Here is a 26,661-nt window from a genome sequence, read left to right as displayed (position 1 = left end):
CAAAAGCCCTCGGGGACCTTCTTTTTCTTCTCTCTTCTCCCTCCTCCTCCCCTTCTCTCTCTCTCTCTCGCGCTCCATCATTATCGCCCACATGCTTTTCCAGAGACATCCTGAGTGAAACAGCTCGACGTCCACGATGGCTATCACATGTTCCCGCTGAGGAGGGAGGCAGCCGGGGAAAAAAAGACATCTTGAGGAGAGTGAAACAGGGTGTACGAGGCTGTGGTTATTTTCTTTGTGCTTCCTCCCAGTAAATACTTTACAAAGGTTTCAGTGCATCGAGCTACAGAAGTTTTTAAAACAGGATAATAAACTTCAGGCCTCGGGTTTCTCTCTGAAGACTCTCTATTTGTTCTAAAAACCTGTTTAGGGACTTTGTATACGGCTTCGAACTATTTGTTGAATGTTTGTGAGTCTCGTTCCTGATCAAAGTGTTCTGTCAGCAGACGGTTCTACCGAATGGGTCGCCTCGAAAAACACAATTCATTTTGCTGGAAACAACTGCCTGCTTAGATTTGCTCCGCTAAACAGAGTGATGTTTGGTTTTCAACCATGTGAAGGAGAACATTTTGGGTTTTTACATTTTGGTTTACGGTCAAATACGCGCAACACAAATGAGTCTCCCATCGGCAAACCTTTCTGCAGACCACGGATATGTTGAAGACGCTGCTTCAGGTTTAGTTTTCAGTTTGATGTTGTGACGACGTCGTGCTTTGACTGGGGATGTCCCAACTTCCTGCTAAAAAAAAATCACCCAAAACACAGCTGGAGATCATCCCGCGGTCTCCTTAAAAACATCTAATCCGGTCTGTATTTCAGGGTTAAATCAAAAAAAATTGTTTCACACTTTTAAATGTTGAATTTGTTGAAATGTCAGTGTGGTGCCAGATGTGAACACATCAGAGGTTAACTGCCACTGTTTTGTCCTGGGAAAATATGTATGGTTGTAAATGTCAAGAGGCTAATTACATTTGGATCCTTTTTGAGTTGTGTGGTGATGTTTGACAACTTAAAAGATCATTTTTCAACTTGAGAGAGTCTCAGTTTGTCATAAAAACTAATCAAATGTAGGTAATTATGACAACAGCTCAGCGTCAGTGACGTCGTCTCGTTTAAAACTCACCAAAACTCACCAACTTCAACCTGGCAGAGTTGCTCCTGTGTATCAGCGAGCTTTCAAAACTCACCAGCTCTCATTTCAGTGACTGCAGTCGTCATTAAGAGCAGAATTATTGTGATTTTCATATTTTTTAATACCGTTTCTGTGTGGAGTTGGCGGCCATGTTGGTGCCGGTGGTGACTTCATGCGTGTCGTTCACGGCACAATTCAAATGGGATGAAACGTGTATTCGTCTCTCCTCGTTGACCATTGACAAGGTCCAGTGGGGGACGCTGGACAGGAGTGTTAGCATGCTGATGCACTAAACTGAGATGATGAAAATTTAAATTGTACATCGGCTCAATATCAGCGAGTTAGCACGCTGTCAGTAGCATTTAGCATTTAGCCAAAATCCCCTAAATGGCCGAGTCGGACTCACATCACAGAGGGGAAGTTGTCTCAGTTTTTTAGTTACTTTTTAGTTCGTCTCCATTCACAGAAATCCTTTCCTCTCATTTCGTTCATCTGATGAGCTGAAACTGAAGCACTGACTCGGTGAGCTGATAAAAATAGTGAAACACGGAGGTGAACGGTCTCACATGCAGCAGAGAGGAAGTGATTTACAGTCGATATTTTAAAAGGGAAGCACCTTCAGTCCGGGAGTGAAATCAAGCAGCAGACTCGCGTGTGGTTTCACTGTTTTCTCTCGTTTTATTGGAGGCGGAAGGTAAGACACACATTTCACTTTAGTTTTCTCACAGACCTGACCCACCCTTCAGTATCTACAAAGTACTTCCTGTTCCTTCTCGAAAGCAAGAGCTACATCCATCGTACATGTTAGAAACAGTTATTTAAAAAAAAACAAAAATAGAAATAAAAATGTACAACATACACTTGATATATATAATATAATTTTTGCTCTTTTTTTTTTTACAGAGGTAAAAATACTAAGCGTAAAAAATGGGTCTAATTCATTACAGGGAGTCTTCTTTAATTTTTAATCAATTTTAAATACACAAGGAGATAAAGAGGATGCGTTCAGGCACTTGTAAAATGGCTCTGACATGTGAGAACACACTCAAACACCAGACAACGAGAAAAAGATTTGACGCCGACTCACAAACACACACACACACACACACACACACACACACACACACACACACACACACACACACACACAGTCTTTCCAATCTGATTGGCCCCCGTCCCTGATACATCACATCATCAAAAAGGATCCGATTATAATAGATCAGTGTTAGTATGTGATAGCATATTCAGCCGATCCAAGTCGCGTCGGATCAAGGAGCAGGAGGAGAGGGGAAAGGGATGTGGGATAAACACACACACACACACACACACACACACACACACACCAAGGACGTACTGGGACAGAGGACAGGATGTATGAAACAGACACAACCAGGGAAGGAAGAAGGACATCCTCAGGCATTCTGCATTTCAACTACAGTTAGTGACATTTCCTTGGCAAAACAATCGGGGATGGATGTTTGTCTCCGGGATTTCGGCTGTTTTTCAGACTCCCGTTTCTCTTCCAAAGGGACCTCACTGATGTCCTGCTTTTTGTTTCTTTTGTACTTCTGAAAAAAGCTCATTGTGTTACCGGTCACATCCCCAACGCTGCCATCAAACCAGGCTTAGACGAGAACAAAAAAAAAAAAAAGAAAAAAGAAAAAGCACCCGAGCGGTCGTCGGTTTAGTGTTGTGCTGTCAGTGTGGGGGCGTGATTGGCTGGCTCGAGTGTCACTTAAACGCCAGGTGACACGGGCAGGAAAGGACAGAGGTTTTTGTTTTCCTCCCTCGCCGGATGTTTGTTCATCGACACACCCAGCGTGACCTCAATGACCAAACGTTAACAGTTTCTATCTCATTAAAGGACATGTCCACCCAAAAATGGACGCTCAGTCACCATTTAATTATTCCCATGCCGACAGAAAGACCAGTGAAGTTTCGCACTGCATTTTTTGAGTGTCTGGCTGGAGATTTGTCACAAAACATGTAAAAACAACTGAAATAAAACTTAAAATAGCTTCATACAGCTCCTCCGGTGTAATCACACTTTAGACGGGGTCTTGAAATAAGTAAATTTAAAAGTTTTTAGGAGAATTCTGCAACACAGTTTTGATGTCGAGCTCCAGAAATGTTTTGTGGACTACGAAAACTTCACCCGACTTTTCCATGGACATGTGGGTCGTAATAACGACTGAATTAATTCAACCGAGCTGTTGTTGAACATCTGGTGTTATTCTTTGTGGGCATGATGATCAAATCTGGCACGGAGGGAAAAAGATGCTGTAGGACGGAGGAATAGAGCACGCCAGTCACAAACTAGAAAAGTTTTCTCTCGTGTTAATGTCCGAGTTTGTTATATAGTTTGACACTTTGGGAAATACTTCTGTTAAAAGGTAAAACAAAACATTTTCTATCCAGAAGAGATTCCAGGAAGTCACTGCATCCGGACAAGAAACAGTCCAGCACAAAACCCCCTAAAAAACACAAATTGTCTACTTTTAAAACTTTTTTTTTTTAAACAAAGGTCTTAAATAAGTTAGTTAATGAGCTGTAGAAGTGCTGGTTGGTGGATTCTGCTACCTCTGGAAGGAGCCAGGCTAGCTTTGTGAATGCTAAGCTAAGCTAACTGCCTGCTAGCTCGAGGTTAGCTTCATATTTAAACACACAAACGTGACGGTAATATCAATCTTCTGAAAAAAAGCAAAGTATTTCCCAAAATGTCTCCTAACGACTAACACGTCGGCTTCACTTTTACAGATAATTCTGAAATTCGACTCACTACGTTGATGCAGTGACAGAAAAAAAGTCTTCATACTAATTTTCACTATAATAACAAGATTCTGAGACCTATACATGTTTTGAAGAAGCATCGAACAGTTTCCACGTATGTGACCGGCGCTCCACTGGAGAGGGAGTCGGCTCAAAGAGGGGAGCTGATTGTACATCGCAAGCAAACTAGAGTCCTTAGTTTAAACACTTGACATGAGTTATTTTCTTTACAAAAATAGTTTAAACTAAGTTTAGAAGAGTGGGTGTTGAGGCTGATTGCTTCAGGGCCGTAACTGCAGTCACACGTTTCCTTAGCGCAGACATCTTCAGAGGGACCGGGTGGGTGGAGGGCGACGTTAGGAGTTAGAAACATTTTAAGGCATAACGGGCTCAGACGTTAACGGTATCTCTGATTGATTTTTTCAGTCCTTAAAATGAGGAAATCAGAGCCATAAACTCTCACACCACTTTGGGCGCATGTTAAGTAAAATACACCCCCCTCTGAAAAAAAAAAACTGACTGGGATTCTGGACAGGTTCCTGCTTCAGGTGGTAGTTTAGGCACTGTTTGAAATAACGTGAAGAGGAGCTGGGAGACGAGGTGCTCGAGCGCCGCCTCATCGAGAGAGTAAATCGCAGCCCTGTTTGCTGGTAGGTTAATTCAGTGAGAAAATAAATAGGATAAAAACACGAATCTTTGGGATTATTAGAAGAAGATTAAGGTGAGTACCACGTTTGTTTCAGTGAGCAAAGAAGATGTCGATGCTGGAGAGCTATGTGGACTATATACATTAGCTTTACTATAAGCTGCGGTACAGACAACAAAAGACCTCGGCGCACTTTGTAGGCATGCACATATACCATCCACACACACACACACACACACACTCGTCACACACACGCAGAGAGGTGTAGTGTCTGATTTCTCTTGTAGCTGGAGTCGAGCTGAGCGGGCCTGATATTGGAATATAAACAAAATGGCCGCGCGTACAACGAAAGGAGAGAGAGAGAAAAAAAAAATAGAACAGAGGAACAATTTCAAGTTCTTTGACGCCGAGTCAGTGTACAAAGTATAAAGTACCTGCATATGTGATACATGACATATAGGTCAGCTATAAAAAAAAAAAAAGGCCCCCTGAAAAAGAGTGCTCTCTCACTAGAAACAGAGCATGAAATGGCCACGTGGAGAGCTGAGAGAACTGTCTGCCGTAAGGGGGAGCTTATCTTCCCAGGCCGTTCAGAAAATGCACCAACTGTGTTTTTTTTTTTTTTTTTTGGCTTATTTCAGTGTCTGGAATTTGTAGAGAAACCCAGAGAAACCAAGGCAAGAGAGCGAGCAGCCGCGACCACATGTCCCCTCTGTGTGTTTCCCCATCCTTCCCTTTCCCTGTGCTTGCGTTGGGTTTAGGTTTGTTTTTTTGCCGTTTTCCTCCGAGAGGTTTCTCCCCCCCCCCCGAACGCGGCCGCTCAGCTCGCGGCCTTGTGTCGGCCCCCGCAGCAGCCGCACCTGAGCCCCGCCCGGTGGCAAGCGTGGAGAGGCGGGTAGAGGCAGAGGCACGGCGCCACCAGAGACAAGCCGAGCAGAGCTAACCAGCGCGAGCCGAGCCGGCCTCCCCCGCTGCCCTCGCCCCCGTCACAGGAGCAGGGGTCTGAGTAGTCCCCCTCTGGGTCTGACATGCAGTGGTAGAGCATGGTGTCTGCCAGCCACATGCAGCTGACCCGCTGGATGCACGCCCGCACAGGGTCCGGCGCATCCTGGCACCGGCCTCTCCTGTTGTCGGAGATGTAAAAGGCCTCCCCGCAGTGCTCGCACTGAGCGCGCTCCACCCCGTCCTCTTTCCGCCCTTTCCCCCCGTTGGTGGACGGGGAGGAACTGGGGAGGAAGGAGCGGGGCTGGGAGGAGACCACAGAGGAGAAGCCTTGGCGATACGAGCCGCCGTGGCCCTTATTTACCAAGGGTCCGAGGGCGGGGTCAGAGTCTGAGGGCGACAGGGCCGGCGCCAAGGGGTAGGTGTAGTCGTGCTTCTGTGCCTCCGTCTTGGCAAAGTGGACGTAGGACTCATTGTCGTCCATTTGGATGAACTTGTCCCGCACAGTGGCGTGGCGGTAGTCCTCGTAGCCCGTGAGCCAGGAGCGATCTGACGCGCGTCCATGAAGGCGCTCGGTAGTTCGCTCCCAGCTGCGCTCTCGAGGGTTGATGCGGACGATTTCCTCGTCTTCCTGGAAGGTGACATGACGGGGAAGCCGAGACAATGGCTGAGGAGAAAGACAGAAAGAAACTTATAACCAAATACAGTTTGTTCAGCTTTATTTTTTTTTTAAAAATCATGAAAACGGTTTCATCAGAAGTTTCAGCAGGGTATGTCGTCTTGGAAGGAACACCTGGTCCTTTGCGCTCTTGCTGTGATATAACTAGATGTTTGTGGTCTCACCTGGTCCATGAAGTAGTGGTCTGAGAGCCGGTAGGGGTCGTGGAGGTCGTGGCGATGTCCCAGCACGCACTTGTGTCTCTGCGGAAGGGGCGAGGACTCGAGCTGCTGCAGAGAGCTCTCCAGTTTCTGGGAGGAGTTGGATGAGCTGTCTGTGGTGTTCTGAGGGGACAAACAAACACAGGATGCGGGCTGAAAGCTGCGCTCTGATTGGATACGCCAAACAAATTTTTAGTCCGAGAGGACGCCACGATTGGACAAACAAAAACAGGAAGCGTCGGCGCAGCTCTGATTGGGAAAAACAGGAAGCGGGAGCTCACTGCGGATCACTTTGTGTTGGTCCGACTTTGAAAGCGACATCTGACTGAAAACACCAGCAACAGTCACTCAGACAAACATTAAAACTATGTTACCTGGTTATCACGTTTATTTATAACATTTCTGATAAACGAGGTTAGCAAGGCGACGCAAGAGTCAAGTGATGTCAGTGCAGGTGGGATTTATCCCACTCTGGAAACTCCGAATTCACAAATTGATTGGAAAAGAACTTATTTTCACAACTTTTTAAGCCAAATTTTTCACTTAGCCTCAAATCTAAAAGGGTTTGGTTGCTAAAACATGGTTGCACAAGCTCGGCTGTGTGTCCAGGGTGTAAATATTGACTTTTCGAATCAAATTTGGGATTTCCACAGGGTTTCCACAGACTTGGCTCATGCCGGGACGAGCTACATGGAGCCATTTGATGTTATATTTTTACAATTCAAAACAAGTCCCCATCTGCTTCAGTCATTGAGGAGCTTTTTTTTTTTTTTTTTTTTTTTTGGTGAACTTACCCTTTAATCCTACCAATTGTTTCAGCATGACAACAAATAAAAAATAAATAGCACCTACACCTGTTACACACACCTGAACACAGACTATTGTTGATGTCGGAGCGACTTGTTATGAGGAAGCCGGCGTTCAGTTTTCCCAGTATCGCCTCTTGTGGCCTCTCCTCCTCCTCAACAACCTGTCCTCCTTCCCTCAATCTCACCTCTACACATTCCACCTTTCCTTCTCTCTTCTCCACCGCTGTGTGTGTGTGTGTGTGTGTGTCGAGCGTGTGTGTGTGTTTCTGTGTGTGAACAGTATCCTGTCCCCTTTCCGCTAAAGGCTGTCAGGGCTCGACTCCAAGTCAAACCTTGGCCAGACACTAGACAGTCGGGGCCGCTGCCGTTGTAGCGCTCAGACAGGCAGATTTCAGACAGGCAGAGAGGAGGGCAGCCTTCAGTGTACCAGCTGACGACTCCTGTCTCATCGTGTGTCACGGACAGAGATACTCACGATGTGTTTGGCCTAAAGGCTGCAGGTGTTTTTGTGTGAGAAGAAGAAATAAAGCTGTATTTACACTCTATCTTCTCTCAATTCTGTCGCCTTCTTGCGCTGAAGTAAAGTTATGTGTCCAAAAATCACTCTCTGCATTTGTTTCATTTGCTCCGAGTCTCACACGGCCAGTCGCCATAGAAACATGTATCAAAGGTTAACAAGCTCCTCCGTCACAGAAAAAAAAGTTTTTACATGGTCATTTTCTGCCAGCGGTTTTCAGATTTATGAGCCCCCCCCTTTTTTTTTTCTTTTTTTTGCAGATGTGAAGAACGATTCCACCTGACGAGCACAAAAAAAAAGATTTGATTCCAGTTATTCGAATGTTCTCATTCCACTTTGACATGTGCTGGAAAAGACTAAAAGAAATGAAATCTGTTTCTGGGTTTAAACATTATTGGAAACACTTCTGACGATTTAAGTACAAAACTCAACTAAATGCACAACAGAGGGCCTCGTTTTCAATGCAGTTTTAAAGCAGAAATGTTACATACTATATCTTAACGGGTTTAATAAAGGGGATTTAAACGTTTCCTGAATGTTTATTCCTAATTTAAAATGTGAGCTTGTGGTGGATCTACAAGAGAAGTCATCTCACTCAGTAGGATTAATCGTCTGGGGACCATTAGCGACTACATTTCTAGGCGTTCGATCCAAAAACTTGCGGAAAAATTTCAGTCTTGACCAAAGTGGTGACCTGACAAGGCAATGTGGACAAAAAGCATCCACCAAAAGGAGCATAACCCAACGGAACAAGGGCCCCGATGATGGTTTGCAGCCGTACTTTTGGTCTGTGGGAATCTCTCAAGTTGAAGACCAACAGTGTTCCCTGCAGTGAGTCATGACACATGAGTCACTGTCAGATAACATATCACTCCGGAAGTCCCTCAACATTTCTTAAACTTATTGAAACTGACAAATTCTCACTTCACGTGTCAAAACCTGGCACTCCAGCGGGCCTAAAACCAACGCTATAGATTATACGCCAGAGGTATATGACCCAGATCTGCTGTGTGTGTGTGTGTGTGTGTGTCTGTCTGCTGAAGCTATCCCTATTATATCCTGCTCCCCACATGGATACCGCCATGCAGAGAATTTCCCCCAGCTTTCTTACAAAGCCCTCAGAGCAGCCGGCCAAAAATAACATAACATGCTGCCTCCGCTCTGGCCCCGCCCCCCTGGAGAAGACATTACCGGAGGAGGAGGAGGAGGAGGAGGGGGGGGGGAAGGAGCTGATACGGTTTAAAACCAGTCCGACTCTGTACTCCACCACGGCTGCAACTAATTCAAAACACAGACCAGACTCCTCTGCTGCGAGCTCGGGCTGCACAAGAGGACGGAGAGGAGTTGAGGGGGAGAGTTCGTATTTCTGGACATCCTCGCTCTATATATTCTCGGCTCAAGGCTGGACAGAGGGCATTTCAAGTTATTTTCTGACACAAAACATGTCCCGACTCAAAGCTCGTGAGGATTCATCCTTCAACAGGCCCGTCTCGCTCTCCTGGGATGAGCCCAGAATTGCCTCAATAGCTTTCACTCCCCCTGTTGTGAATGAGCCAAAATAGAGACAGAGCGAGGAGACGTGCTGAAGGGAGGGACAGAGGAAGGGTTGGGTTAAGTTTAGGTTTGGCGAATGAGGAATAATTTAGGGAAGTATGTCCATCCTAGCTCTCCCCCAGCTCTCCCACCGTCCTCCCTTGTCCTCCCACCCCACCTCCCCAAAGGCTGTAAATCTGCTGCAGCATTTCCCTCTGTCCACGACTGCCCGCACCGCAAACTCTGCCGCCACCGCTAACTTTAGGAAAGGTCATTAGCACAGGGTGAGCAAGCGGTACCGTGTGTCCCATAATTATCAACTCATGATTTTAGATCCATTAGTAATGTTACGTTTGACAGTCTGATGGTTGTTGACAATGATGAGGCTCACTGAGTGAAACAAATGAGCCTTGTGTCGTTCACTAACAGTTATTTTCTGTCACTTTATGAACTTGTCAGCAAATGAAACCAGCCACAAGGGGGCGATTGAGATTCCGATTTAAGTTAGCCGGGCGCTCACCTGGAAGTTCGTGGGCTCAGTTTGTGTAAGTCTGTGGTGCGCACAGTCTATGAAGCCCACAACGCGGAAGATCCGGGAAATTTTAAACCCTGAAAGTCGAGTTTTTTAGCTTGAACTGAGCAGCTTTCGTAGGACGGGACGGGCCTGAGTAGCCGTTTGAGGTCATCAGTGGAAGAGGTCAGTGAAGATCTGAGTTTTGATCTGATCTGATGTGTCCTGAAGACTTGACATGAAACAACCCATACTGATAGATTGGACTGTTTTTGTCCATCTACTGTGACTCATGACATGATTGGGAGCTGATGATTGACGAACGGAAGAGAGGAAGTTACATCGGAAAATCACGAATCTGCACCAATCCAGCTCTTTGTTGGGACCAGTTGAATGAATAGATCTCCTTTCATTGACAAATCCAATCCACAACTAAACCCAAAAGAGTTTAAAATGGTTGTAAATTAGAAATATGGAGGCTAACCCACTATCTGTTTTATTACTAGCTTCTCTTTAGCTTTACTAAAGTTAAGTTGAGCAGCTGAGAGTCTTATTTGTATGAATATGGCAGCTTTTTGAGTCACAATACAGAGAGAACTTTCCTGGGATTTATTGCCCTGAAAGCTTCTACTTTCCTGAAAACCCGACGCTCCATTTTCAGGGATTGCTCCACCCTCCCTCCACCACCCCTCCTCGTGTGTTTGTATGCGTCTCTGTGGTGGCTGTACACTCCCAGCAGAGCACCTATTAGTCTTGGCCCTTACAGACAGCTCGAGTCAAAGATGAACCACGAGGCACTTCCTCTCGTAAATCACCGGCCCTGCACTAAGCTGGGAAACAGCTGCTAGCTGCTAGTTTGGTGGCGACTCTCTTTTTTTTTTTTTTTTTCGACTGGGAGGGTGGAGAGGAGAGGGTGGGGGTCAGCAGGAGGGAGCGAGGTGGTGGGATACAGGAAGTGACCCCGTGACCCTGCCTGCTGCTCCTGGTGTCAGGTTGCAGCGTGGGGGGAGGGGGTCCTTCATACTAACTTAAGGTAGAGAGGCCTTGACACACAAACAACACACACATACTTCATGTGCTGTGGCAGGTATACGTGACAGACAGCGGATCCTGAGCGGAGTTTAAATACTTTCTGCTGGACGGAGGAAACACTGGCAACATGTACTTCAGTGCCTTCTGGTAGTATTTCCTTTTCAAAGACGGATCCTGATCGTGTTTAGATGCAGACTGGAGATGTTGAAGAAGTACAGGAAGAAACTGAGCGACCGTCCAGGACCAAAACAGCCTCGTGTTAAAACAAGGCAGGGGCTGTTAGTTGTTCAACGTTAACTGGCAGACAGGAACTCTGATTCAAGAAGTTTGTGTGTTTGTGTGTTATGTTTATGTTCATGGATCTGCTGACTGGCCTTCCTGGGTCGTATTATAGCCAAGACAAACTGACACAGAACTAAGAGCAACAAAGGCAGACTGTTGCATCGACTCTCTTATCTTTCATCCAAAAAGTTGCACCCTAACCCGAAACCCTTGTTATGATAAAGCAGCGTTAACGCATCATTTTCACACCACTGTCGCTGATAAAGAAGCAAAGAAGCAAAAGGGCTTTTTGAGCTTTCCAGCCAGATCTACACGCTCATTTGACCAGAAAGCCGCTGAACTACTGATGAACTACTCTTGACACACAAGTCCTTGACACTACCGTTACATCTTATTTTGTTAGATGATAGCACATAAATGAGGGTTTGTGGCTGTAACAATGGGCCAACTTGCTGAATTAAATGACTAGATTGACCTCTATAAACCATTATGCACGTAGGAAACGGTGAAGCTTACTGTAAAGACGTCGTCGTCACCCAGCTCGCCCTCGTTCTGGAGTGCTGTGGAGGAGGTGGTGGAGCCTACACAGAAGAAAACAGGCGCAGGCTTTAAATCAAGGATCCAACACTTACCGGATGATGCATGTGTGAGGGTAACCCTGAAGCTCATCCACTGACGGTGAGCAGGAGATGGACTTTGTGGGCACGTTAACAGAAGCCGAGGAGGCAGTACAACGATACGGGAACATCTTGGCGTCCCATCTGTCATCACTCATCGAGTTTGAAGCTCAAATTATCTCAAAGTCTTTCAACATTAACTGTACATGTTTGGAAAGACATGAACAATGATTTGATCGTCACTTCTACCTCGGACGAAGCTTAAAAAGTCAGCTGCATTTGGTCTTTTGTTACCCCTGACTTATCTACAACCACTCTTGGTTCCACTGTTGCTCAGCGTACCTTCAGCCAGGTCCTCGATGGCTTTCCGTACCCCCCTGTCGAACGCTCTGGCGTCAGCTGGACTCTGGAAGGACAGCCCACACTTCCTGTCCTCCACTTTCCAATGGTGAAACGTGGGCGTCGCTATGGTGTACACGAGGTCCTTCCTCAGCGGACAGTCCAGGATCACCTGTTCATCCGACACACGTCAGCCATATTTACCACAACTCATCCTCAACTCATCCTAAACTTTGACATTTTGTGGTTGTTTGTATTTTACCTGTTTGTCCCGCAGCCGCTCACCGCGGATGAGGAACTGGGAGTAGCTGGAGGCCGGCGCGGGGGCCAGCTCAGGCGGCAGGAGGCGGCACACGCCGACCCGGCTCAGAGCTCCCCCGTCCTGGGCCAGCCAGCCCCCACTCGAGTCGTCCCGCGTCATCACCACCGCTTTCACACGCACGATGTAGCTGTCACTGGAGAGAGAGAGAGAAAGAGAGAGGGGAAGAATTATTAGACAGACAACTGACTTTGTTTTAAAACAACCATATAGTTTGACTGTGAAAGCAGCTTATTACGACACGTGTTTATGTGACGTTAAGTGCTGACATCTAGTGGCGAGGAACACGGCAACCTCAGCAAACATGTTTGGTTACAGAAAATTGTCCCGATGCCGACGCTTAGCTTGCATTTCGTTGATTGTCCAATCAGCTAAATTGATGATTTGTATTTTGCTGTATATTCCAGTTTGGCTTGCATCAGGTGTCACATGCAGACAAACAACCATCGAAGAAAATGTAGAGAAATATACACGTAGTCTGCCAGTTCTCGGTAACTCTGCTTATAAAGAAATATAACAAAGAATGGCAAATGCTGATGGTATTCAAGCCTCAACTAAAAATCCTACCATTTCATTCTGACCTCTACATGTAAAAAAAATGACTCTCCTGAAGTCTTAATTCTTCTGGCAGCAGTCTCACAGTGAGTTAATGCCACAGCAGTTTATTATAGAGCTGGAATCACACAGTGGCAGAATGTTTGAGGGCGTCTCAAGTCACGACTTCGCCCGGTCCTCGCTGCGCTGCGGTGGGAGGTGTTGCACCGGGACGAGTCAGACAGAAAACACAACACAAAGCTACATTACATTAAAGTCAGTGTGTGTGTGTGAGTGTGTGTGTGTGTGTGTGTGTGAGAGAGTTTTCATACTCTTTTTTAAGATCATTTTTGTGGAATCATTCAATAAATTAAATTCTTTCACTAAAAAACGTAATCAATGACAATTTTAAAAACTGATTCAAAATGTCCAGCAATGTGGTGCATTCAAATGTATTCAATGTTGTGATATTAAATGATAACAATATGGGCTTATTATAATATATTGTTGAATTTGGATATGATTTGGAGAGTAAAAAAACAGGTGTACATGAAACAGAAAGCAGTCTGTATCTACTGTGTCGTGTGTTATTATTAAGAAACAGCTTTGAAAGTTTTTCTTCTTCCTGCTCCTGTTTTGTTCTCGTGATGTGTTTAAGTGTTGTGAGGAAAGAACTGTATGCTTTGTCTTGTACAGTTGTTCTTTTGAAAATCATCCGCTTAAATGACCAAATATGAATTAATAAATCAAATTACTCATGAGACAACGATGAGTCACACTCAGCATGGGTTACCATCTCTGCAAAACATTTCCCTCGGTTAACCCTGTAGCTATATTTGTAAAAATGTTCCTTCCAGTGGTCTAGTATATAATAATATTATATAAGTGTAACAGCGATGTGCCTGTTTTAATTCCTACATCCCTACACTCATCATGGGATGATGGAAAAACATCCAAACAATGACATCTATAAGTTGGGATGGCCCTCATTTCGTCAAGATCCATGCATTTTTCCCAGTGAAATTAAAACATTTTAAAATGCCCTATCGTTCAGTATCAAATAGCACCAAAAGTTATTGGGATCTATTGTGGGCTGAGACCCATCCTGCACCCAAGTTTGGTGGAAATGTATCCAGTAGTTTTTGTGTAATCCTGCTCACAAACCAACTAACCAAAAAAACTGACAGGGACGAAAAACATAGACATCCTTTGCTGAGGTAATTATATGTTCAATATCAAGAAAACTTAAGAAAATGTGAAGATTTGAAGCGTCTTCACATCAAATAATCAAAAATGACATAAAAAACAACTGAATTGAAAATCACCTCCTTGTTGTAGCATGATTAATGCGAGGATTAACGTCTTTTCTCTGTATTATATTGTTAAAAATCACTACCTCCGGCTCATTTTCCACTATTTTCTAACGTTTTATAGACTAATTATTATCACTCAGTAAAAGGAAACTCACAGATGATTTGATAATGAATATTATGATTAGCAGCAGCCTAATTATCACCTAAACCTGAGGAATCGTATTCCAGCTTCACACCAGTCGGTTCGCGTACACGCAGCAAATGAGGAACCAGCAGACTGCAGCCGTGATCAGACGCACGTCGCACAAAAACTGACAGATAATACAGCTACAGTTTAGTCTATATAGCAGCGCCGCACAATACACGACAAAAACTCCCTCTGCAGTCAATAGAGACGTCAGTGCTTCTAACATGAGACGACACAATGGAGGCTGAATGGTAAAATACAAGACATTCTCAAGCATTAGCATGACAGCCACCACCCTCACAGGGACACAATGAACACAGTCAATCCACATGAATGATCTGACAATAACAGGATGTACCTCTGTGTATTGCATCGATGCTGCGCTGCGTGTTCGTACGTGTGTGTGTGTGTGTGTGTGTGTGTGTGGGAGAGGGTTGAAGAGAGAGAGAAAGAGAAACATGGAAAGAGGGAGGGAGGGAGGAAGAGTGGGAGTGAATGAGAGAGGTGTTGTTATATAATTAGCTTACAGACAGTCCCAGGGATTTGATGTACGTACACACACACACACACACACACACACACACACACACACACACACACACACACACACACAGGTGGCAAAACTGGTTCACCAGCTCCCACCCACACACATTCATAAAAGTGACTGAATGACAGACTGACTGACTGGGTGACAGCAGACAAACAGCTCGTACTGGAAAGCAGCTACAGATTCACCCACAAGGTGTGCACTTTTAAGTAAACACACACACACGGGCACGCACATGCTTTCTCTGAATCCACCTTTCTCTCGTAAAGACTTTTCCACTGAAATATGAATTACACTTCTTCTGTTGCAGTATTGAAGGAAGACAAAAACCAACCTAACAAAGTATTAAAACTAATTTTCAGCCCAAAGAAAACAACTTGTTACTGGCTAACTGAAGCTGTTGTGGCACAGAACGTAGGTAGGCAGGATTTTATTTGACATGTCAAACCGCAGCGGGTGGAGGCAAACAGTCATTCAGGTTTTGCCACGTGGGAAACTTGAATGGTAACAAAAGGAAATGATAGAAGCTCAAAATAGCAACGTTCTATTTATATTTCTATCATTTCGTCGTCTCGGAGGGTCTGGGCAGCAAACCAGCTCGCTAGCTTGAGTATAAAAGGTCAGCTGGATGTCTGGTAACCAGCTTTTTCAAATATCTGAGTAAGATTATTTCACGTATACACAGTCGACTACTGTCGGATGTTGGTTGTCATGCTAAGAACGGTTTGGTTGAATTTTACGTGCTGCCATGCCGGATTTTTCTGGTTAGCTCTCTGGATCGGTGTTGCCAGATTGGCTGGACGCGTTCCAGCCCAATAACAACTCATGATACGCCCCAAATGCTCAGGATAATACACAATACTAATGACTTCATAAACAAAGGCAAACGCGTTATAACAAGTTACTCAAATAAATCACCCTGATCTTGAAATTATCTCTCTCGCCTCCTTGTGTGCTGTAGATGTTTTGTTTGGACGATGTTGGCGTTAGTCAGGTTTGCTAAGCACTCAGCCTTATCTGACAACAAATACTGTAATTAGAAGAGCGCTGACTACTCAACAGAAGTTGTGTTCCTGTTGGAAGTCATAATTTGTATGTAGGTTTCGGTGCTTGTGACCAGACAAATACTCATGTCGTTTCTAATTTCTGCCCCTCAGAGGTTATGAGGGGTAGTGGATGAAATCTCCGATAGAAAATCATGGCCGGTCGGCAAAATCAGCAACTTCACGCTAACAATGGAGTCCTGACAAATAAAAAATCAAACCCAGAAACGTACTCAGCTAACATCTATTCTGCTGATTGGTTATCAACGTAAAAAAAAAAAACATCTGTTTGGATGCCCTAAAACTTCGTCCTCCTAACATGATTCAGGACACCGTGCCCCTGTTGGCGCGACAGTGTAAAACCTAATGGTATGGCTCAGTGGTGGACGCTAGAGGGTGTTTTGCAATTTGGGCCGTGATTTCTGCCTCCAGAGCAGCTCTGACACCGACAAATGTTTAAAGTGAAAATCCCAAATTGCTGCTTTCAAATCAAAGTACCACAGCGGTTTGACAGGAGTCAAACACATGTACGACACATTCACATACAGAACCGCACATCCAGTCCACCCACATACAGAAATAACACCAAATTCTCTGCTATATAAGCTCATGCGCTTTAAGATACACGATACCGGCTATCAGCTCCCTGAGATGAACTTGTCACATTTTGGGCTGTCTTGTGACCCGCGTACAGAGCCCCGTCTGCCGACAGGCCCTATAATCTGTGGCTGGAACACACAGACAGCCACAACCAGCAGCAATGCGCTACTTTAATACACTTGGGAGTGACCACACATTCTGGCACAAATACACACAGACACACACATACATTTGGGAACTGTGAATCTAATTCTGGCCCCACGAATGCGGCACGAGGTACCGATGCTGAAAAAGGACTGTGACGCCTACTTTAAGAAAAGGTGGTAGATATACTATTTATACTCATCTATTTGGGTGGAATTCACATACACCATCTTTACCTTTATGCAAACTTTTTCAAACATTATGGTTGCCTAATATTTGGACACAGAAACGGTACTTCAGGTGGTTTACAGTTGCTACAGTCTGTGCTATGTTTAAGGGCTGCACCATCTCTGTAAGCTGGGGTGAGTGGAGGGATGACTCAGTTCAGGAGGACGATAAGGTGGAAGTCACCACCTCACTGATAAGGAAAGAGCAGGTAATGTGTCACATCCTTTTTTTTTTTTTTTATTATTCAATATGAGCTGCTGTCATCAGGTCAAAGGTGCAGGGTGTGTCTTGCTTCTACTACTTTACTGTAGTTGCCAGAAACGTTGCACAATTTCTTTCACCATACTGTTGCCCGTTGGTGGTCAATGACCGGTGACTGTTTTTTTTTTCCTTTTTCTTTTTATGTCTTTATGCCACGTTTTTTGATTTACTGCGAGCTGACTTCCTCCAAACCATGACTCACAAGCTCTTTCAGTTAGGATGGGCACAGGCCAATATAATAATGATAATAACATATAGTTTGAGTGATAGTATGGTGAGTATTATGGCAATCACTCACCAAACCAAATTAAACAGTCTGGTATGCAAACAACCAACGTTTCATTGACCACACTGCAGACGTCTCCTTCTCTTCACCCACAGATGTAAAACAGCATAGATAGGTTATGGCGCCCGATTTCCATGTTCACAGCCAATTGTGTATTTTATTAGGAGGAGTGATTGATGCTTGTTACTTTGGGTACATATCAGTGCTTTTACTGATGTCTAGCTAATCTAACATCCCAATCGCCAGAATAAATGTTGGTAATTCGTTAGGTTAAATTTCAAAGTTAAACTCTGTGCTTATGCCCTGGTTAGGTTTAGGATAGAATTATGTTTTGGCTCAAAAAATAAATGTGTTTTTTGGGGGAAATAGTCCTGAGCCTAACTTAAAAAATAATGTTACACTTAGACATTTTGAAACACAGTCTTGAACTGTGGTCACTGGCTTGTCTGCCCTCTCATGTAAACGTAAGATGAAATGTATTGTAGGAATGTGAGAATGATACACACAACATGTACAAAGATGAACGCATCATTGGTTTGCAGAAATGTTGACTGCCAACATTTAATCCTTGTGACTGGGCCGAGTGAAAAACATGCTGGAAACACAACACGGATGTGTTGTTGTCTACGATAGGTTGATACGGCTAATGTATGAGGAAACCAGCAGACACAGAGCAACATAAGCAGTTCACCAGAAGTGTCTCATGTCCATTATTCACTCTTCTTTTAGCTCCATTTTGGTCTCCACCGACTCCAGAGGGGACATATTTTGCTACAATGTGTACGAGCTAGTCAATGTTGAAAACAGTGGTAAGAGTGGAAAAAAAAACTAAAGCATCAGGCTGAAAGATGTTAACAAGCAAGTGATAATTCAACATAGGTTCATTGTGAATCATGGCTGTATTGGTTCTTGCCGCACTGTGTTTGAAGTACCTGTTCTGTACCTTGTATTTCTTTGCCTGGCCCGCACCTTTCAAGCAAGATCGTATCATAATGAGGAAATGAGCTGTGGGTGGAGGACACACCTGTGGCGTCTCTGCCAAGTCACTTCAGTGCTGCACTGTCAGTGAACTCTGAAGTTCCTTTTGTTAATTTTATTTGCCTGTAAGCCAACACCGCCGAATGATAAGTGGAACAAATAACTTTTTACTTTCAGAGCGTGTACTGTTGGGGCTGCAGCTCACTGAGCTGGAGCCTGCAAATACCTGACGTGGTCTCTGCTTAACAATATTGCAATAAAACAGTAAAGGGGGCTGGGAAGCAGTCTGGTTATCAGGTCTGGAATCCAGCTCATGTGTGACAGATAAAAGGGCCAGTGAGGGCAGCCCAGCCATGTGTGATAAGGGCGGCTATACTTCCTCTGATAAGGCATGACTGGCCGCGCCTCTGCCTGATCAACAGAACCACACACACACACACACACACACACACACACACACACACGGGGTCTGCCTATCTCTGTGGAGCTCCACACACGCACTCACATCTGCACGATCAGGAAGTGACTGAAAAAAGTGCCCCACGATCAGGATGATTTCATTATTGGTTTGTACTTTACTGAATGGTGACAGTGTTCTTACAGCAGGGATAGCTGCCACGCCACATGTTCTGAAACAGTTTATTAAAAAGGATACGTTCATCCAAAAATAATAATAATAATAATAAAAAAAAATTGGTCAGACAGTGCTCTGAAAGGAAAGGTGAGGTTTTGTAGTCCACAAAACTTTTTCTGGAACTTTGCAGCAGACCAGCATCGCAAATAAACAAGTGAAGCAGCTGGGGACTTGTTTTAAAGCAAACAACAAATGTCTCCATACAATCTAAGTCTCCGGAAGAGCCAAGATCTAAAATTGAAAAGACCTTGTATACACCTTTTTTAAAGCCGAACTGCATTGAGGGGGTAACCAAATCGGTTTTGGGATCTTTGAGCTCCTGGAGACTTACCTAATTAAATTATTGCTTATAATTGTCATTTTTTTCTCCTTGAAATCAAAGTACACACTGTAAAGTTCATTACAAAAATACTATATATGCATAATTATCATGCACAACTTCAGATTTACTATATTTGATGTTGGACAGCTTAAAAGCAGCATTTCTATGAAGTTTTGTCTAATGTTTTAAGTCTAATCCTCATTCAAAATTAGTGCTAGGAAGGAAGAAAAGGTGGGAGTTATCAAAAGCATGGGCAAAAATGTGTAGGGGGATGATAAGTTGGATTTTTGCTGCAAAAAAACCCAAAAACAGTCCATTATGACAAAATAAGGTGAATTATGTAAAAGGAAAGCATTTCATTTTGGCTCACATTCATAGTTTCATTTCAATGTGTGAATGGAACGGAGGTGAGAAACAGAGACAGAGAGCGTCGGGGTGAAGCGAGTTCATTCACAACTATCGACAGTGGAGGCTCCTGAGGGGATGTGTGATCGGCTTTCTGTCAATCAGCCGCTCACACGGAGCGCTCACATGTCCGGGCAGCACAAGACTCGATGCTGCTGCTGAGAGCGAGTGCGAGTGTGTCAGTTGACATAACAGAGAGGTCACTAATACGCAGAGGAACGTTAATGGAAAACATCCCATATCCAACCGGCCAATCGCACACTGCAAGTACAGACCCATTCATGATTACGCTGTCACAGTCTCACCGCAAAAAAACATGCTATGTGCTCAGTAAATCAAAAATATATTAAAATGGGAGAAAGCAAAGCCTCAACATAACACTGAATCGCGACTAATATGTGATTAACTATCAGGATAGTCAAGATACTTTGATGTGTGTATGTTCAGGCCTGTTTTGCAGCCCAAAAGCATGTTGTCCTACAACCTGTGGACGATTCAGCAGTATGGAAACCAAAATAAGCTGATTGGGTCTAAACCTCTTAAAAGCGACTGAAAAGCCAACCAAGACCATTTAATAACGTCTCATATCCTCTTATACTGCGCTAGGCTTACCGCTCAGGGTCAAATATAAGCGAGGAGGGGTTTGCTAATCTTTCTGATTTCTAATTCTCTCTGTATGTGCGATTGGCATCCGTCAAAGCGGCGGCACGTTTGATAAGGTACACGTCTTCGTTTACATAAACTGTCAGACGTCAAAGGTTTATCTGGTAATTGGACGGCCTGTGATCCAGCTCGAGGGCACCAAACCGACTGAAAAATTATTTGCATATGGAACACTAGGAAGTCTGTTCTCTGAGGGCTTCCCCAGTCTAAATATGCTGGTACATTTAGCACTACAGGCGGCAACATTTCCTGTCGCTATTTACAGTCTTATTGAGGAGTAGTTTTAATTTGATGCCAATATGAAAATATCATGTTTTCAAGGAGCATCTGAAATAATTTGAGCTGTATGTGATTGCAACTTTTTTCAGGACAGTAAAATCCTTTCATGGTGATGAGATTTGCTATAAGACTGAGGAAACTCAAACCAGGACAGAGGTGGACTGAGACTATCTTGCGTGTTGCAGAAGTAAAATCATATATACACTCAAATAAATATCATATGTTGTGAAACTTGGCATGGGTGGAAGATAAGGTAAATCATAAAAATGTTCGGCCTCGGTTCTCATCTCTTTTGAGACAGATCAGAAACGAAGATTGGCCCGAGCAGCCTGGTTACTGAGGAAGACAAAGTTCACCAAGTTCATCCACTGGAGAGCTGAAAAGGACCTGGATTGTTGTATATGTTGTACCGAGGAAAAAAACACTCCCCGAATGAAGTGAATGAAAACTCAAGCTATTATAATCTTGGTCATCCAGTCAGCTGATGAGCAGAGATTAGTAAAAGAAAAACAGGCAAACAATCCGGGTCCATTGTTTGGTCTCTAGATATAAACAGCTCAGGCCATTATATAAAGGCTCCGGATAGCAACCAGTGATGAGCTGCTCTGTAAAACACAGGAAATACTGTGAACAAGGATCTGTTCCACATGATGTGTCTGTGTGTGTGTGTGAAGGGGGAGTACAGAGAATAGAGAGAGAAAATGCAAAGGGTCTGCAAAGAAAGTTCATTTGTGGACATGAAGCGTGTGCTGATATTCTCTTTCTTTGTGTGCTATATTAAGCCTAATATCCCTGCATCTGTACACATGTATTCATCCACAAACATCCACTCCGACAGACTGTTTCTCTAATTAAAGTGATGGGAAAGTGCCGTGCCTATTCTCTAGCTTGTCATCTTTCTTTGCCGTTCTCTCTTTTTTATTTGTAATTACGTGATCATTCTGCCCACAGCACAATATAAAAGTGTGTGTAGCGCTGCTCAATAGGCCCCATTCAGTCTCACTTTCCACGCAGTCTTATGAATAGTTACATTTACGTAGTCTTGTTGCGGAATATGCAAATGCAGTACACATACAGCACATGTTAGCTCGCCACAAATAGAGTCTGACAATAGGAAACCTTTCAGCAGCCTAAAACATCAACAGGAAATGTCGGGTTTCATGGTCAGTCACTCAGAATAATCGCAGAAGAGAAAGCCAGCAAGACCATTTTCTACACTACTAGTAACCTCGATAGAGCAGAATGCAATGTAGCGCCAACCCATGTTGCCTTTAAAGTCAGCCTCAAGGCCCCATTTCTCCCTTTACTACCATTAATCTTACTACATAAAGTTCATTCTCAACTTTCGGGTGAATTCAACACATCCAGGTTCTCTGGATTGTTCGTGTTTTGGGAAAATGTAGGAAACAAGATACGAAAAAAGATTAAAAAGGAGAGCATTTTCAGATTAATAATTTTATTTGTGGTTCGTCAAAACCTCTGTTGTGTTTTCAGCCGCCAGTCGGTTTTGCTTCTGCCATGAATATAGACATTAATAATGCAAATATGTCACTGAGGAGTTTCAGGAGCAGTGTGTTCTGTAGGAAAAAGGAGCTCCTGTCCTGCTGGTGTGGACTTTTTAACTTTAAAGACCTTTTACATGAACTGGAACCTATATAAAACACCGAAGGAAATGAGAAAAGGAAGGAAGGACCTGAAAACCTCTTCTGTTATAACTATTATTTATTTCAAGTTGTTCTGCCAATTCTGCATTGTATCGGTAATGAACTTTTTCCACCGTCCCAAAAATCCACACCTGTCAAATTTATTATAGTCCTGATATGTGTGAGGAACAGAACAGTCCTGCCGAGGGAACATGCAGACCTGCTAACGCCTCGCTGCTGTGTTTGCCAGTTGATGAGTGCTTTTTGTTCAGCGATGGATTATATTTCGTGGCTACGTTGACCTTAGCTGAATGTCACCGGGCATCTTCTGTCCAATACTGACTGTGCACATGCTGACCCTGCAGCAGCAGCAGCAGCAGCATGCACACACACCGGATCAATACATCCTCTGCTTGTGTTGTGAATCTACCGGGTGTGTGTGTGTGTGTGTGTGTGCAAGAAAAATATTGTAAATGTCCTCAGGAAGGACAGGGCAAAGAGGCACATCCGCTCCAATTTAGGACAGGGTTACAGTTTAGGCCATGTAGTCAACGAAAACAGAGCATGTGTGCGTGCCTCTGATCACATTGCCTGCCAATTCAAATGTGTGCATGTGACTCAATCTCAATCAATAGAAAATCCACCCCTGCTGAATAGAGTCATAAGAGAGGTAGTGAAATATCTCACCTTTGACACAGGCAACACAATCAGGGGAAAAGTTACACTGCTGCACCTTTTTAACACAACACAAAAGGTATAAAGGTGCGTCTTTTATCTAATGACCCTCCTTAATACCATAATGGCTTTCGTATTTGATAAGGCAACCACAATACACAAACTAGCGGATAATAACACAATACAGGCTTTGGCACGAAGCAGCACTGTGGCACCAGAAATATGTAAAATAATCAGCACAAGGCATCTTACATTTATACAGAACTTTTGTGTACGATGCAAAAAGAATAACGATAAATTAACCTAACGTGAGACGAAAACTACATGTAAACTTTATGTTTAGTCATTTATTATTATTATTATTATTATTATTATTATTATTATTATTATCATTATTATAAGATTACAGTTACTCATCAATGTTTTAAAACAACGCAGTTCAATAACCCTTAGAAATACTTGTCTGGAAGCCAATCATGTGCTTTTAGCCGTTAGTTAGCCTAGCTCAGACACATAAACAAGCAGCTAATGATAGATGATTGCATTAAATGCATTCATATGGACACCAATCTGCTGCTGTTGGACGTTTTAGGACAGCCCGGTCTGGATGTTAGTCAGCCAGTGAAAATCAAGAGACACATTGGCAGCTATTCGCATCCGCGTCCATTAAAGCGGCTTCTGTGGAGCAGTCCATAGTCAGGGTCGACTGATACGGCGTTTTCAGGTTCGCTACAGATTATAAGAAGTCAAGGAGACTGGAAACTGATCTTTGGGACCAGGTGTCAAAATGCAAAACAACCTGTAAAGAAATAAACAATCGCACAATTTTTAGGTACTTTGCTTGAGTATTTGTATTTACAGCTACTTCATCTCCATGGCAGTAATTTGATTAGTTTAGTTAATGATTACTTTGCAGCTTCAGATTATTTTATTATTTGTGTTTCTGCTCACATATGGCTAAGAAAAAAAATGAATAATATACAAACATTTCTTCAAATTGTTACACAAAGCCCCTTTGATACACATTTATACTCTTGATTATAGCATTAGCATACAGTTACAAACTTGTTTGACAGATCTATGTAAAGAAATCTGACTTGTTTCGCGTAAAACATCTGCATATTCCGAGGACAAAATGCTTCTGTTTGCTAACTTAAAGTCATTAGCCCTTAGCTAGCGCCGATCTGTGAGTACGTGGTGGGCGTGGCATGCGAAAAGACACATGGTCACCATAGAAACGCTTCCTTGGCCCGGAAGTGGATGGCAATTAAGAGTTCAGCTGTTTATTTAGAAGTTTATGACTCGGAACAGGGTCGTAAAGATAATATCCACTGTCAAAGAGGAACACTGGGAACATTTCAAGAGTTTTTAAAAGAGGCACACGGCAGCTCAAAGTGGACTCAGGTTAGTTCAAAACACCTGTTTAATTAACATGAAGGCAGCTAGCCCCGGGTGGCGCCTCTCGGGTGTTAGCATAACATTAAGCTAACAACCTATATGACAGAGACACACTGGGGCTGGGTGTCGGCCCGTTTATCCCCCTCCTGTCCCCGTGTGACAGACAAACGGAGTGTAGCTTAGGTTCGCTAGCTGCACTGAGCCGAGTGCGGCCAGCAGGCATGAATGGGGGACGTGCTGAAGGTTAGAGGGCTTTTATGAATGAGCCGGCGTCACGCCACAGCAGCGCAAACATCCCCTACGGTGCCCTTCGCCCTTCCACCCCACCGCCGACTGAGAGATCTGCAAGGCAGGCATTCCTACCGAGCACAGCCCCGTGTAGCCTGACAAGAGACAGAGAAGTTGTCCACACGGGGCTAATGGAGCTGTGAAAACGGCGCCTGCTCGTACGTGTGCACATTTACACGTTTTTCTAAAACAACACTATCACGATCTCCCCTTGTGCTGCTTTTTTTTTTTTTAAACAATACCCAGTGTAGATACGATTCGCTGCAGCTGCAGCTCCTTCTTGGTAAAGCTAATTTTAAGCGTCCAGCAGCCTCCATATAGGCACGAACAGGTCTGTAGGGCCTACACACACATCGCACGGCTCCGCATTAGCTTCGTTTCGCAAGACGCAACAGCCCCGATCCACCGAGTCCTGTCTGTCAACACACGAGCGGGCAGACAACAGCTGATCAGCCTCGATTCAAGGAAAAAACACACGCGTATTTTTTTTTTTATTCAGAGCAAGTCGTCGTTTACAGTCGGGTATTTTTTTTTATTTTTATGAATGGAGCGCGGTAGGCTATGCAAATGAGGGCGATTGAGAAAGAGATGGCGGATGAGGCATATCGGATATCTCATATCCTGTGAGACTTCCCCCTTCGGTTGGAAGCAAACATACAGATGTGGCCAAATAACCTCTGTAAACGCCGCAGGCTTTTTCTTTTTTTCCCCCCTCTCTCCTTCTCTCTCTCTCTCTTCTTTCTTACACAACGACGCACAAACAAGAGGTGCGTGATACCCGCTGCTGTTTGTGTGTTTATAAAAGGTGTAACTTCGGGGCGTGTTTGAGTTTCTAAGTTACGCTGCAACAGGGCCTGCTCTGCTCTCTCGCTTCAGATCCTTTCAGAAAATGTTTCCGATCCACCCACGCTTATTCCCCTCCTCCTCCTCCCACTCCTACTCCTCTTCTTCTTCTTTCTCTCTCTCTCTCTCTCTCTCTCTCGCCTTTCTCAAGACCCAGTCTACACCAAAAGGTGGGGGGGCTAAAAAGAAAAAGAAAACCCCTCTTCTTCTTCTTCTTCTTACAGCACTGTCAATGCATTTTGCTCTTTCCAGCAGCATCGAGCACCAAATGCTCACCGAGAAAGAAAAAAAAAAACACATGCAGAAAAACACACATGAAAGCCAGCTTTGTGAGAGAGGAGAGGAGGGGAGGGGGGGAGTTTAAGGCTGCACATTCCGCCAAGTTGCCCTGATCATCTCCAACTTGTAGGCACAGGGGTGAAGCGAAAAAAAAAAAAAAAAGACACGGATAGAGGGAAAGCTCAAAGAGGCGCAGTACTTACTCGTTTGGGTGTGTTTCTTCTATCATTTTCTCGTTTCACCTCAGGTAATGTACCACGGCGGTTGCATACTTTTCGCTCGTCATTCTTTCACCGCGGCTCCTCCGATTCTGTCTCCAATTCCGCATAAATCCCCCCTGCGCCTTTGTGCGAGTGTCGGCTCTCTGGCTGAGCCTTCGCCTGGCTGAGCCTCCGTCTTCTTTTTCCTCACTTTTTCTTCCCCCCACCGGAGCCACCCAGCCTCCTTCTGGATCGCAAATGCTTCCCCTGTCCTACAACTTTAATCCCCCCATCGCCTTCAGTAGGTAACGAAGCCTATACAGACAGTTTAGTAGCCGAATCCAGCTCTTCTCTTCTCCTCGCTCCCCCCCCCTTCCCCAAACACACACACACACGCACGCACACACACGGACACGCAAGGCACACACTCCGTTTTTAAGTCCTAAGGCGCATGTTTTCACCGACGACTCCGGTTCCAGTTGTGCGTAAAAAGCGCGTCGTCGCTGTTGTTACCGAGGGGTGGCCCCGCTAGAGCCCCATCTCTCTCTACTCCATGTTGGATTGCAGGCAGCAGCCGAGCTGCT

The 26,661-nt window shown here is 44.3% G+C and overlaps 2 protein-coding genes across 3 annotated transcripts in view; one reads left to right on the top strand and one right to left on the bottom strand.

The window, feature by feature from the left end:
- Positions 1-1,787: 1,787 nt before the first annotated feature.
- On the bottom strand, positions 1,788-26,661 carry LOC119033768 (sprouty-related, EVH1 domain-containing protein 2-like). The gene is made up of 6 exons (XM_037124298.1): positions 26,081-26,661; positions 12,271-12,463; positions 12,012-12,180; positions 11,569-11,633; positions 6,333-6,491; positions 1,788-6,156 (listed from the first exon to the last, which is right to left on the bottom strand). Exons 1-6 carry the CDS (start codon positions 26,104-26,106, stop codon positions 5,368-5,370), a joined length of 1,401 nt encoding a protein of 466 aa, XP_036980193.1. The 5' UTR covers positions 26,107-26,661; the 3' UTR covers positions 1,788-5,367.
- LOC119033769 (homeobox protein Meis1) overlaps positions 24,298-26,661 on the top strand; it is a 217,620-nt gene continuing 215,256 nt past the window's right edge. The window contains exon 1 of one of the 2 annotated variants that reach the window (XM_037124299.1): positions 24,298-24,473. The gene's annotated coding sequence lies outside the window, so the exon portion shown is untranslated. The remainder of the gene's footprint in view (positions 24,474-26,661) is intronic. The other variant, XM_037124301.1, reaches the window with a different exon arrangement.

The sequence above is a fragment of the Acanthopagrus latus genome, chromosome 15 (genome assembly GCF_904848185.1).
Source record: "Acanthopagrus latus isolate v.2019 chromosome 15, fAcaLat1.1, whole genome shotgun sequence".
NCBI classification, from domain to species: domain Eukaryota; kingdom Metazoa; phylum Chordata; class Actinopteri; order Spariformes; family Sparidae; genus Acanthopagrus; species Acanthopagrus latus.
The sequence above is the reverse complement of the archived record's forward strand: the minus strand, read 5'-3'. Positions and strand labels throughout refer to the sequence as shown.

Coding starts and splice junctions, on each gene's coding strand:
- LOC119033768 (XM_037124298.1), bottom strand. CDS start 26,106: ATGATAGAAGAAACACACCCAAACGA. Junction 12,181..12,270: donor AGCGGCTGCGGGACAAACAG/GTAAAATACAAA, acceptor TCGGATGAACAG/GTGATCCTGGACTGTCCGCT. Junction 11,634..12,011: donor CATCGAGGACCTGGCTGAAG/GTACGCTGAGCA, acceptor TCTTCTGTGTAG/GCTCCACCACCTCCTCCACA.